The sequence below is a fragment of the Athene cunicularia genome (genome assembly GCF_003259725.1).
Source record: "Athene cunicularia isolate RWA chromosome 1 unlocalized genomic scaffold, athCun1 chr1_part1, whole genome shotgun sequence".
Lineage (NCBI taxonomy): Eukaryota > Metazoa > Chordata > Aves > Strigiformes > Strigidae > Athene > Athene cunicularia.
The window spans coordinates 128573311-128587531 of NW_020799091.1; the positions used below are offsets into that span (position 1 = coordinate 128573311).

A 14221-nucleotide genomic window follows, 5' to 3' on the forward strand; every position below is an offset into this window, starting at 1 on the left:
AGATGTGACCATAATATCTGTGAGCAGATTGGCTGTTAGCTCCAGTAACTCAAATGCTTTTCAGGGTTGGTGGTCATACTGTAGCAACTTAAAGCAAAGATCTCATTCATGTAAGGGGCCCAAAAAAATGGGTAGCAAATATTCATCCATTTATACTGGAAAACCCTATTGCATTTTGGGGTCATGACTGTGTAGCTCAATGGAGAACTCAAATTGGATCAAATTTGTCTTAATCACCACTGTAGCACAACCCACCCTGAAACCCACCATGAAACTAACCTTGTAAACCGAATCACCCGTGTGACTCAGTCAGTGGCCCTTACCAAGGAAAAAGTCGTGCCACCTTAATGATTCCATTCAGGGACAATTAAGTTTATTATTTTAAAGAAAAGTGGTAAATAGTGACTTTTACATGATCTCCAACATATTAATGATACCATGGAGGATAAAAATATCTTGCAACCATGAATGCCCTCCCCAACAATGATTACCTAAAACTGGCATCTTGTAGTAATTTGATCTAAAGGATTGATTTCTTTATCATTCTCTTGCATTCAAATGATGCACCTAAAAATATTTTTTCTATTCCCACTATTAATATTAGTGAACCTGCAAAACAATACCACTGCGTTATTTTACCATAACATATAAAAATCCCACCAGGTGCCCCAAGCTGTTATATATCATTATATGGATAACATCCTTATAGCAACAAAGACACAGGAGATCATGGAAAAGGCTCTTCCTGTAAGCAAACACTCACTATCTCAAATGGTGTTGCAAATACCACTTCAAAAGTTACAGATATCATCACCAGGCAGTACCTGAGCTGAAGAATTTGTGAACAGACTATTGTCCTGCAACAACTTAAAACTGCTATCAAGACTTTAAAAGATTTACAGAAACTGTTGGGAACCATAAATTGGATACAGTCATTGTGGGCCTAACTCATGATGTTCTGCATAGCTTGTTTGATATTTTATGAAAAGATCCTTCACTAACATCACCCAAAGTACTTCCAGAGAAAGCAAAATAAGATCTTCACCGTATAGCTAACACCATCTCAAACAGACATGCATCACAGGTATACTGCATTCCCCCACGGGACAAGCCATCATAGAAAGAACACACCAGAACTTGAAAGCGCTTTTGCAAAAACAAAAAGGGGGAGAAGTCTTGGCTCCAGGTCAACCATATCCTCTGCTGTTTCAGATGGATGAAAAACACATGCATTTTTTCCACCAGAGTGCCAGGTCAGTACAAAACCAATTTTCTTTATCAACTTCCCCTAAATACCAGAAAGACTCTATCTCTTCAGCAATGAAGTGGTGTCGACCCTTGGGGACTCATCTCCTCAGAATTATAGCAATCTGCTGTCACTCACTTAGCTGCATTTCAAATGTTACAATATGTACATGTGTCTGTTAATACCTTTCCTGGAGCACTGTTTGCATCCTGTCATACAGTGGGGAGTCAAGCATCTGACCTGCATTCCCCATTCACCGGCTGGTCAGGCCACTGTGAAGCATACATCTAGCTAGCTAAAGCTTCCATTACAACAACAACAACAAAGGGGCAAGATGCAAAATATCAATCTACACCTCGCAAAGCGCTAAATAAGGCATTATATGTCATGAACCTTTTAAACATTCCCCTGTGTCGCAGGTGCCACCAATATTATGTCATTTCTCATCACAGACACCAGATCAACAAGAAGTCCAGAGCAAGGCTCAAGTGTTAACAAAAACTTAAAAAGTAGTAACTGAGAAGGACCGTATCTTTTAATAACCTGGGGAAGAGGTTATGCTTGTGTCTCCACAGGTCTCAGTCTCCAGTGGTCACCAGCAAGGTGTGTGCAACCACACCTGAGGCGTGAGAGGCAGCCAGCACTCAGGATCCAGCTGTGGGTGCTGTGGGTGCCCCTGTGCGGACAGTTTGCGATCTCTTCGACTGATCATTTAAGCAGAATGTCTGAGTAATGTTTGCTACTGCAACAGAACAAACTACACTACAGTTGTCAATTGTTTTAAGAGAAAATGCTAACAGTAATTGTAACTTCTTAATATATAGGCTTACTAGTCACTTGTGCAAGATGTAGTTTAGATGGAATGTAGTTATTAATAACGATGAAATGCTGTAAGAATGTGTGTATTCAACTTTATTTGTTTAGCAATATTAAGAATTAAAAGCTCAAATGTTTAACCTTATTTGAAATTCCCTTGGTTTTCCCCCTGGAGTGCTGGCCAGGCTCTGGGTGGAACCCAACAGGAGGATAAAATCAGATGTTCCCGCTCAAGAAAAAGTGCCAGTTATTTTGGCCTGTTGATTTAGAGGCTGGACCTGCTTGCAGAGATGTTGGATGCCTCACCTACAGATGGACGCATCGTGTAGGATTTCCAGTTTGTGAGGAAGGGCACTCTAAATTCTCGCTGCACCCAGGGTTCCCCAGCGATTGCAGATCTGAATGTTAGTACCCAATTAAGTAAGTGTGCTACTCCATGTTTTCCTTACTGTTTATTTTGTAGTATTTAGTTATATCCCTTATTTGTAGGTAGTAAAATTAGCCTACTCTTTTAACTAGTAATTTTAACTGCTGTATTGTTTTAACCTTCTGTGGAACTATTCCAAGTACACTATGTTTTTGAAGTTTGTCTAACCCTTACAGCTCTCAAACAAGTCTTGCATGTGCCGATGCAAAACCAAGGAAGGGGAGATCTCGGAGGCATCGGACTTACACAGCCTCTGACAAACAGCTAAGCTTTGATGAAGAACAGGCCTCGTAGGATAGATGAGAAACTGCTAAGTTGTGCCAAGGTGGCAGAGAAAAAATCAATCAGGACAGCAGGCAATTTGCCTGGGCTTAGCAACTGCTGCCGACCCATCCCAGACCTGTGCGATTGGAGTTAAAACTGAGAGGCTCTCTTCCCCCAGTAGCTGGGAATAGCATGCAAAATCAGGCCTGGGGATGCGTATAGTTTGAGGATAAAAAGCCTATCTGACACATGGTTGGTATAATCAGACGGTCTGGCTCGGATGGCAAAACGTGACTCCTTCAGCAGTACCGATAAATGACATTTGGTTTTGTAGTGATACTTACACAATGGGTTTACATCTTGAAGAGGGAAGAGTATATAATAATGATCCGACTAAAAGGTTACCAATTACTGGATGGTTAAAAGATTTGTTTTTACATGGACTAACAGTTTAAATTGTCATTATAATCCTTTTAATGATGTTAAACTATGTGTAGAATGGCTGAAAAACAACAGACACATTATGAGCAATCCAAACCGAGAGGCCTCACTGTAACAACAGGCTGTAGCTGTTGTGAAGAACACCTGCAAGGCCAAAGGGTTGAGAAACTGCGCATGTAGCAAAAAGATAAAGAAGTTAGACTGTAGAAGACAAGATGTTTGCCTGGAAGGAGAGCAGCTCGTAGACACCACACCGGGACCAATCATAGAGGGTAAAAGGGCTCATGGACAAATAGCTTTAACCTATGAACAATCAAGTAGCTGCACATGTACTTTATGGTAGTCTATAAATTGCTGTGTATCCTTTAATAAAATGGCATTGTGAGGGCCTGGAGAGATTGTCACTACATCTCTCTTAGCCCCCAGGAGTAGGGGTTGTAAAAGCCCTATCCACCTTGAACAAAATAGCCTGTTGGAGTGTAAAACAATTTAACTCAGCATCTAATATAGTAAGTAATTTCTTGACAAATGAAGATAGTATAAGGCATGGTGTTCTACAAAATAAAGCGACTATAGATTTTTGTTATTGGCACCAGAACATGGATGTGAAGAATTTAAGGGTATGTACTGTGTGAATCTTTCTGATCACTCTCAATTTATCTCTATGCAGTGTTATTAACTGCAAGACAATATATATAGTGAGATTATTGCTGTCTTGTGTGGTAAAGAGAATAGAGGCCTTAATAAAAAGAAAAGGGGGAATTGTGGGTGTGTATGCCGGGTCGCAAACCATCTGCGTCACTGACAATGTAAAAGTGTCATCAGCATTCAAGTTAGAAGATTAACAATGTCTAAATTAATGACGCACTTGCGTTAGAAGACTAATGGCATCTAGATTAACGATGGCTAAAAGTGAAAGTATTTTTACTCATTAGGGAAAAACAGATAAGAAAGGAATCTGTAGAATAACAAAGCAGAAATTTATCTACCAGTTGTGGAGGCTGAGTAGCGCTTGTTGAAAGTGCTGAGAGGAACGAGAGGAATGAGCATGCGCCAGAGCAACACATGGATTTGCTGTCACAGGAATATATAAGGACTTGTTTTTCTAATAAAGATTGGAGCTTGACTGTTAACCATATTGGTGTGTGTCTTGTCTCACAGCCTCGTCCTGCAAATAAGGGGGTTCCTGCTACAACTGGTGTCAGTTTGTCATTATTCTGCGCGTTGCCCTGATCCCGACTGGACTGAGACCGACAGCTGAAGTCTCATTTCTAAAGGCATCAGAGAACCTTAGGGAGCAACTTCTCCTATGTCATAGAAAGATATGGAAATCAGTTTTGCTTTGGATGACTGACATTTGCCCCACACTTCTCAACTCCTCAAAAGACTTTAAAACAATGCTTATACAGAGAAATAAGTGGACCTGATTCTTGCTTTCATCTCTAAGGCATAAACCCACATCTCACAAGTCCATTGTTTACTTGTCAGCATGTTCAATACATGAATGACAATTAATCCTTAGAACAACCCAGCCTTTGTTTTATTTGTGCCTTGTTAACCTTTATGAATAGAAAGAGTAAAGTAAATATACTCTGGAAATTGCTGATACTCTGTTAAGGGGCAGAATTATGACAGACGGTTACTAGATTTTTTTAAAAGAATGGCACATGCAGCTGCTATCCCACATCAAGTGGAGGAATGAGAATGTGCAGCTATATGGTTGTTCCAAAATGGTAAGGTTTTTTTTCCCAATTATGTCTTATTATCTTCAATTAAATATTTGACTTTCAATCAGATTTTGACACTTTTAAAAAAGGAGCAATTTTATGACCATCTCATTCTGGTTCTAAGAAAGTAGATGATACAAGGAATGTAGTAGAAATGCTGTTGGACTGTAGGACAATGCAATCACCAGTTCAAGGATAAATTCATACCTGGGGTGCACAAGAAGGAAGGAAATAAGTTACAGAAGAGACAAAGGGTGTTCCTGGTATGAAGTGACAAAATGAATTTATTCTGTTTCAATTTTTAAAGAGCTTGTTTCTACATTGCATCTTTATTAAGATGTATTATTCTGTGTGTATTCTATATGCTGTGCATATTTATCATAAATTGATTTATGGGAATGTTAGAATACCGTAGTCCAGCCCATTCTGAGTAATCCTCATTTTAAAATCAGGATTAGCCTCAAGCTCCAGGGACAGCCAACACAGCAAGAAAGAATACAATGTCTTTAGCATCGTCTCTCCTTTGTCCCAGGGACCTGTTAACAACATTTGTGTAATCATAAATGATGCATGCCATGAGTTGCAAAAAATCTGTATCCATTACTTCCCTCCATGAAACTGGGACAAGGGTGGATAGTCAGGAAGGTTTAGCCAATTATTTGTTCCATGAAGCAGTCAGTGTGGGAACAGATGCAGATTTCTGATTACTTGGATAGCACTTTGGCAGGCATTAGCTGTTGGTGAGAATGAGTGGCTCTTCTCCCGACTCCACACCTTCCTCACACCCATGTCCTGGCTGGTTTATTTTACCATCTGTCCTACCTCCTGCACAGTGAACATGACAGAGCAGTCCCATCCAAGGAGAAGCAGGTCTGTCCTCCTATAGAATAACACCATTTCTATATACATACCCCCTAGGATATACTGGATTTGTGAGTCCAAAAGTTTTTCAACTATATCAGCTGGTCTAATAAAATACAGTAGACCTCCCTACAAAACTTGCCTCCCTGTTACACAGAAACCTTGGACTTAATCCAAACACTGACACATGAGACTGGCTCAATCAGGTCACGTGAGAAGGGAATGCAAGGGTAAATTCAAAGTGAACATGAAAATTACATTATGATCACACATTAATAGAGAAGGGTGGCTGGGCAAGAGCCTGCAGCACCGAGTCTCTGAGTACAAAGTGAGACTGTGAGCCACTGCATGGTGGGACACAACCATGTTTACAAATTACAAATTACAGATTTACAAAATCTGTGACAAATTATTTCCTTCTGTTACACTTTCCTAGTATGGAAGTAAGGTTTCTTTGTTCAAAATTCTTGTATTCATTCTGATTTTCACTACCAATTACAGCCACACTCAATTTCCTAGAAATAACAATACTGTTTCTCAAGACAACTTCAACTCTTCTCAGTGCTGCATTAGGAAATTGTTTATTAGGGACCTATGGTAACTTTACTCTGGATTTATCACTGAGGGGAGCAGCACATCCTTTTCTAACATGTCTGACTGTGATCATGGTACCTGCCTATGTACAAAACCATGCTAATGAATACGTAGCAAAAAGGTCTTACTAGTTTCCCAAATATTCCAGCCTATAAAGACATTCCTGGATTTCTAATAAGTACCGTATTTTCTTGGACAATTTATTTCATAATATGCCAGAAAACATATAAATACATTTTAGAAACCCACAAACCATCCCCTCCACCAAAAAAAACCCAAAGCCTACCACCGTTCAGCAGTCTTACTTCTGTGTTGGAATTAATATTACCAGGTCAGACTCTAAATGATTGCAAATCCAAGATCTACCCAGTACCTTATAACATACTGCTTTTCAGTGGATTTCTGAACTATAACACAGACAAAATGCATTATCAATATTGTCCTGATACCAGTTCTCTGAGGAATCCTTACAAAGTTACCCTAAACTAGCAAGAAAAAGTGGTTTCGGGGAAAAAACATTCTGAAAACACTGTGACAGATTTTGAAAATCCCCCTTTTAATTAGTTGTTCCATCTTTAGTTCTTGCACCTTTTTGGTTTCCTCCATCTTAAGAAACTCTAAACAAACAAACAAACAAATAAATAAAGGTAGCAATGTTATATTTTGCAGAACAGCCAGTTGGAGTCACAAATCTTAAACTTTTTCCAGAAAGTGTCATAGCTTTTCCTGAGAACATGCCACTTTCTATCCTGATTATTAAAGGTCAATTAAAAATTGAAACCCAGAAAGACAGATTTTCTATCACTGAAGTACATAGATACTTACTAGATATTTATCTAGCAGGATTGCTAGAAGCATTGATGCAGGTGAGGTACCTCATTCTCATTGCATTTCATTCCCATTGAGGAACAGCAAACAGCAATCTTAGACATACAGTGCTTTGTAGTTAATATGTTCTTGTTTGGATCTTAAAGGTTTGCCAGATGAGAAGCTGAAAGAACAAACAACAACTAAACTGCCATGGCAGTAAAAGATGGTATAATTTCATATTGCTTTCTCAAACCAACAAAGCTGATACTCTTGGTTTGTTTTGCACTCCAGGGCTGATATTCTTGGTTTCACCAAAGCCCCAAGCCTCTGGCAGATGCTAGGATTAATGGTACAAGGTTAGTCATATGACTGGGAGAGACAGAGGTAAGGAGATGGACATTGTAAGCTGCCTGATACCAGAGCTGCCAATTGCATTGTCGATAACAAGAGATGGCAGACAAATTGCTTTGATTTTATCTTCAGTAACTGAGCACACACTAAGCAATTCCTTGATGTAAATAATTCTCTTAATTCTTTCATCTTCTCAGAGATAGTATAATCAAGTAAGATAAGTAGAGGAAAAAGATTAAAACCTCCTTTGTTTCAGTCTCTGTACTTGTCTCAGACTAATGAAGCACTCTATTTACCAGTCTGCAGATACCACATTTGGTTTCTCCTTTTTGAACAGTTGCAAAAACTTTAAATAAAATAAAGATTACAGCCGAAATCTGCCTAAGTAAGCTTCTGATGAAAAAAAAAAAAAAAGTCACTAACATTGTCTTGTACCACTTTAACCCAGGAAAAAACATACTATCTTAAGCTGACCAACCTCTGAAATAGAATAGAGTATCTCTGAAAAAGAATTTTGTCTTTGTCTTGACTTGGTCCTGCACAAAACTCTCCACTTGCAGCCCACAGAAGAATTTCTTTCACTGCCAAAAATTCAGAAAACAAACCTCAGTAGTTACCAAACACAAGACAAACAGCTCTCAAACATGATAGCAAATATAGTGTCTACCCAACCTGAAGTCCAGAAAGAGCACCTTGGTTTCATAAATATCTCTGCTATTACCACAGAACTGGGACTGGATTTCTCAGTTTCTCCCTTGCTCCATTGTTCCTAGTTACTCTGGAGCATGCTCAAGAACAAGCGGGCTTTCTGCAGCTCACTCAACAATGTCAAATCAAAAAAGGCTCAATAGCTTTAAGATTTTAACCCTTCCCATACACTTCCATATGGAAAATTGCGGCAGGCGGAGGAAGCAAGCAGCCGATTCAATATGAAAGATAGAGCAAGCTTCAACTTTATTGAAAGAAATCACACCTTATATAAGCACTCTACAATAATCATGCATACTACTCACAAATCTATTGGATACATGTAAAAGGCTACATTATGGTATTTCAGCCCCTTGTGGTATTTCAGGTATGCATAAACACCTTCCCTCTTCTGAACCTGTTTTTCTCCCAGGGCTGTTTTACTATCACCCCCAAGGTCATAATGTACCTCAGTTTCTCTCTTTGTTAACATAACAGTCCTTTGTTAGCATAACTGTCCCCTGGGTTTTTCCTTTGTTTACCTCAGATGGCTGCAATCAGCTTCTGCAGGGAGCCATGGCCTTGCTCTCTGCAAGCCGTTCTCCAACAGAAAATCACCTCTGAGGGAAAAGGAATACAAAATTTACATAGTAGATAGGAAAGATATATTGACAGGAATGCTTAAAGAAACCAGCAAATGATACAGACAGGAGTCTGGAAAATGACATAAAGCAAGTGATCTCCTCTTCTCCACAACCACTGGAAATACCCATAGAAAGAGACCAACTCCAGTAAGCTCCTGTTCATTGTTCCCCCATTCAGTGTGGAAAGCAATGCTATCCACTTCCCAGCTCATGAGGCATCAGGCAATCTAGCTCAATGAAATCTTCAAACAGAATCCATAGGAGGCAGTACACACTCCTGCCCCCACAGGTTATATTTGTGAGTAGGTCTGGGACCCATCCAATCTTTTGAAGGCTTTGCAAAGGGACTGTGTTATCACAGCTTTTCCTGAGTGTGGCTTGCCTACTGATGCCCTTCATGAAGACTTTGAAAGCCTTGGAGCAGAGTTGCCAGAGAACTATTAATCTGTGCCAGGCTGCAAAATAAATATCATAGTTGCAATGCCTACAAAGAATCTATTAACAATGGATAAGTGTGTTGAGAGGCAGTTGACTGATGAGCTGATGGAAAATGATGGATCCACTGAGTTCACACTGTTGACCTCTGTAATCCTAGCACCTGAGCTGGGACTACTAGATTCATTTTTATCAAAGTCCATTTAGAAAAAAAAAAAAAAATAAAAAATCAGTGTTCTTGTTCTAGCTCTGCACTGTACACTGCCATCATAGCTAAGAATTGTAAGGGTGCTCCTAAGCTGCTCCCCAGGAGACAGGAGAAGAGTAAGAAACACTGATATCTTAACCAGGAATGAAGCAGGCATTATTTGTCTGTGATCTGCCCAGATCCAGATCTGAGTCCATCATTTGCATAGGTGTATTCTAAGCTTTCTTCTCTGCTTTTCTTCCAGTCATTTGGCTCACTCTTTAGTCCCTTGTACAACCATTCAGTTACTTTCATGGAGCTGATAGCAGGATGAGGCACTCTCTCAACCTATGCAGGACCTACCCTGGTTTTGTATAAATTGCAGTCCTGTAAGAAGTCACCATAGATTCCTAGAAGGTGGATGGAGTTATCTCACTAAGAAAAACCTGATCCCTTTGGTTTATCAAAAGACATAGGAAATATCCCTCTGAGAATCTTCCTCCATGGGTGGAGCCTCTTTTTACTGTCCAGAAAAATGTGATTTTGGTCTGCTAATCCAAAGATATCAAATTCTCCCTTTGATGTGCCACTTGAAAGACTTTTGCTCTGCACAGAACTCTCAGCAATTCAATAATGTAAAGAAATACATAAATTCAAGAAAACACAGTGGCAGCTGAAAAGCTCTGAAGCAATACAGCAAACACCAGAAAACCCACTGCAAGGTCTTTTGCTCCATATGACCAGGATTTTAATCAGAAACAGAGAAGTTAAGAGCCATGTGATCAAACCTCAGACACTGTGTAAGGGTCATCTGTAGACAGCCAACTTGAGATGGTGTAAAGCTGACCTTCACTACATGTATTATCTATAGAGTACTAGCATTAAGGGGTTTAAAATACATTTTAGGAGTAAAGTTGACCCCCATCAAGCTGGAGTAAGTTCAGACATTCTATCCACAGTCTTTGATTTGAGCCTCCTCCCCCACTGGCACACTTAAAATGCTACTTCAGACATTCACATATCTCCAGCCCTCATACCCTTCGCCTTCTCATTCCACCATCTCTCACATCTTTCACTGTGACCTAAGTAATTCAAAATGTTAGTATCATAAGGGTTAATATATAGACATATATATTTATTTATATGTATTATAAAATATACCTTTGTAGTGGCAAATACAGAAAAATAATGGAAGAGGTCCACTGGCTCACAGTGGCTTTATTACTACAGTCCGCTTTCAGTAGAAAAAAAAAAATAAAAAATTCATTGAGGTTCGTAACTGAACCAGAGATCTTTTACTTTTTATAGTTCTCTTCTGCCATGGGAAGCTGACTGAAGGTCAACAGGACTACAGCTATATTGTTTCGTATTTCTCAAGAGAAACCACTGTGGCTATTAACAGGGTTTTACTTCTTTGGTGGAAGAGGTCCTGTTGCTTGTGTTTTACACTAACCATGGAAAGGGGAGAAAAACCCTGAATAAAGTACTTTGAGTTGATAAACCATATTGTCTTCAACAGCTATTCAGCGCTACTGACAAAGATATCTCTTTTGTCACCATACTGTATATCATTTTAATGAATTAGACTTTTTTAAAAATCACCATTTCTGAAAAGGGTGAACTATGCTGAAAGTCAAAATTCTTCTGTATAGAACCATTTCTTCAAGCTCGTAAGCACACAGGTTTCCTGTTCTATTTTGACACAGTCCCTTTCCCAGCCTGAGGACCATATGTGGCCACTGGAAGTCTCCTGACTGCAGACTGAGACAAAATCTAAATGGTGGAGAAAAATACTACTCATGTAATAATAGCCCTTTTAGAAAGTGTGATGTCTGAGGGAAAAATGATGGTGGTTTTGGGTCATTTGAAATTTTCACAGACAAACTTGAACACTGTTTTAGCTTTTCATCATTACTATTTCTTAGGAGCTTTTCCTGTTTAATACTTGCTGCTGTGTGGAAAATGTGTCTTACACTGTGGCATGACTCATAAAAATCAAAGAAAAATTTAGCAGAATACCCCAGAAATGTTCACTTATAACTAATGTTGCTGGTTACCTGATGAGTACTACCACCAGCTCCTGAGAAACTGAACTGTCTTACTTTACACAATTATTTAGCTTGTGCAAGCTACTGAAATGGTGCTTCTGGTGGAAACATCGTAACAGTAGCCATGAACATTTCTCATGCTAGGGAAGCCTCCTCCCTTCTTTCTGAAGAGCACAGACTAAGCTGCCCTGGAGCCAGTGGGAACACAGGAGGTGGACAGGACAGGGAGAAAACTGAAGGACAAAACAGAGCAGGACATCCATGGTCAGTGGAAAAGGGTCATGATGTTAAGGCAGCAGCATCACTCCCTTTGGATTCAACACTCTCCAAGAGAGAGGAAAACACAGTTTCTGACAGGCACGGTGCTCTTGATCCCTCCTCACATGTTCTCCTTTCTATCCTCTTTGTCCTTGCCTTTGCCACCTCATCCTCCTCTGTCATAGAAACCTACTGTTCTGGATTTGTCCAAGATGTGGCCCCATTTGATGATGACTGCATAAGCTCAAACTAGGTAGCACAGCAAGCTTCTCAGGACATCACTTGTAATGCTCACAGTTGAGGGCCCAGTATGTAACACCAAGCCAATTGTCATGAGCATCATCAGCTCTTTGATTGTTTAACAAGTGGTATTCTTCCATTTCAGTAGTTTCTTTGCCTTTCCTTTTCTCACCTTTGTCAATACAAGCCTCTCATTTCCACCGAGAAATTTATTGATGTGAAACCAGATGATGAGCTTTAGATATATTTGACAGTAAACTCTAAAGTGAAGTGAATTTAGCAACCACATTTACCTGGGCTGAATGACCATGTTCAGATGGCATGAAGATTTCATCCATAGCCCAGGACAGTTTTTTTAAGTTTCAGTCTCCTTTTTCTGACTGGCTCTGTAGCTGCTGAAAGGACATGAATAGAGCTGTTGCTATAAATGTAGAATTAAGTAATGTACACATAGCCATAATAAGCAGTTGTACTTGGTGACAGCTGTGCAAGCTAGATCTTTCAAGTTCACTTTACCTACCGTTATTTTAGTACTTTATTCCTAGAAAGCATCCCAACTTTCCTGTACTTCCTATTTATCATACTATTTATTTCCTGTGCAGAGAAATGTGAGGTAAATAAATTGTACTGTTAGAAGGAAAAACAAGATAATCTGAGAGTAAGCATTGTTCAAATTACCTCTGAATTTACTGTTCTCTGTAATTTAACAGAATTTATTTTAAAAAGTGAAAAATTGTATTGGTCCTTCTTCATTTCCCCCCATTGGCATTATACTTCTACAGAGTGTGTATTTCCAGATGAAGTCAGGTATACTCTTTAAGGAGATCTAACATATGGGGAGGAACCTTTTTTCAAGTAATAAAGGGGATCTAAAGCCAGTAACACTGTGGAGAACATAGGCATGATTCGTGTCAAAGTAGAATATTGTGTGATAAGTATCATTGTTGTACCCTGTGTGGATCTGAAAAAATTAGTAATCACTATAACCTATATCATAATGGTGATGAATTTTTGAATCAAATTGAGAATATGTAAGAATAAAATATAGCCGAGTGTGCTTCTCGCTTGCAACAATGTAACCCCTTCTTAGAAACCATGCCTAGAGCTGATATAACCGTTCCTTAGAAAAGCCCACAGAAAGATGAGACCATGAGACTTGCAAAAGATCCAATAGAAAAGCATGCCAGGAGGCAAAGACCTCGAGACTTTCAAAAGACCCAGTAGGAGGAGGACACGTACCCCAGCAACTCAAATGACCCAATGGAAGAAGAGTGGGACGACTATCTGGCGACAGTGGATTGGTCAAGATGCTGGTGCAAGAGTATAAAAGACGCTGCTTTTAGAACTCAGTGTGCATTGTGGCAGAGCCAAGGGAGGGTCTCTGTGCACCCAGTGCTGCTTTGCTTATTGCTTGTTAGCCTAAATTGATTGAACCCAAATAAAATTGTATGCTTTCTATAAAACTGGATTTCAGTCGTTTATAACAACACGAAGTTTGTGACACTTTGCAGTTTTGGTGAATTATTCAACTGCAGGTGTTAAACCAGAAATCTAGTAGTTTGCCTTAAAAAACCCCCATGCTCCTTTATAAAACGGTATGCTCCTGGGGACAGTGTCCTCCTTCAGCCCTTCCCCTACCACCTGTTCCCATGAACCTCTCAGAGTTTAACGCCCAGAGAGCAACACGATCTCCTCGACGTTTCTGGTTTTAGAATAGCATCTGAACCGGCATTACACTGAAGAGGAGGGAAAAGAGAAAAGTTGCCCAAGCAGAGCTCTCCGCACGGCAGCAAGCAGCTAGTGTGTAGAGATCGCTCCCGCCAGTGGCTTATCAGCTTTCCGGCACAGCAAGAACAAGCTGCTGCTGAGCTGTAGCAGCAACGTAGCCTCACTAACGGAAGAGAACCGCGGCAGCGGCCACCCACTGGCAGCCCCAGGGCGCAGGCGCGGGTGGCTCGTTGTGTCACTCCTCCCGGCGCATGCGCGGGCACAGCCCGAGCCCCCAATCATCGATCGCGGCCGGTTGGGGCCGCCGCGCAGGACGCGCCGTGGCACGCCGAGGCACCGATCGGGCGCGCTGGGAGTAACGGCTCAGCGCCAGCTAAAACAACCGCGCGGCCCAGCAGCCCCTGTAGCCGAGCCCTGCCGCCACCACTGCCGCCACCTGGCGGGGCCCTCTCGGGGC

At 40.5% G+C, this 14221-nt stretch overlaps 1 protein-coding gene across 1 annotated transcript in view; it reads right to left on the bottom strand.

The window, feature by feature from the left end:
• Positions 1–6245, bottom strand: part of BPIFC (BPI fold containing family C) — a 34459-nt gene extending 28214 nt beyond the window's left edge. Inside the window, 1 exon segment of the mRNA XM_026847357.1 lies at positions 5332–6245. Within this exon segment, the coding sequence (XP_026703158.1) occupies positions 5332–5482 (151 nt within the window). The 5' untranslated portion in view covers positions 5483–6245.
• Between the last annotated feature and the right edge of the window lie 7976 nt (positions 6246–14221).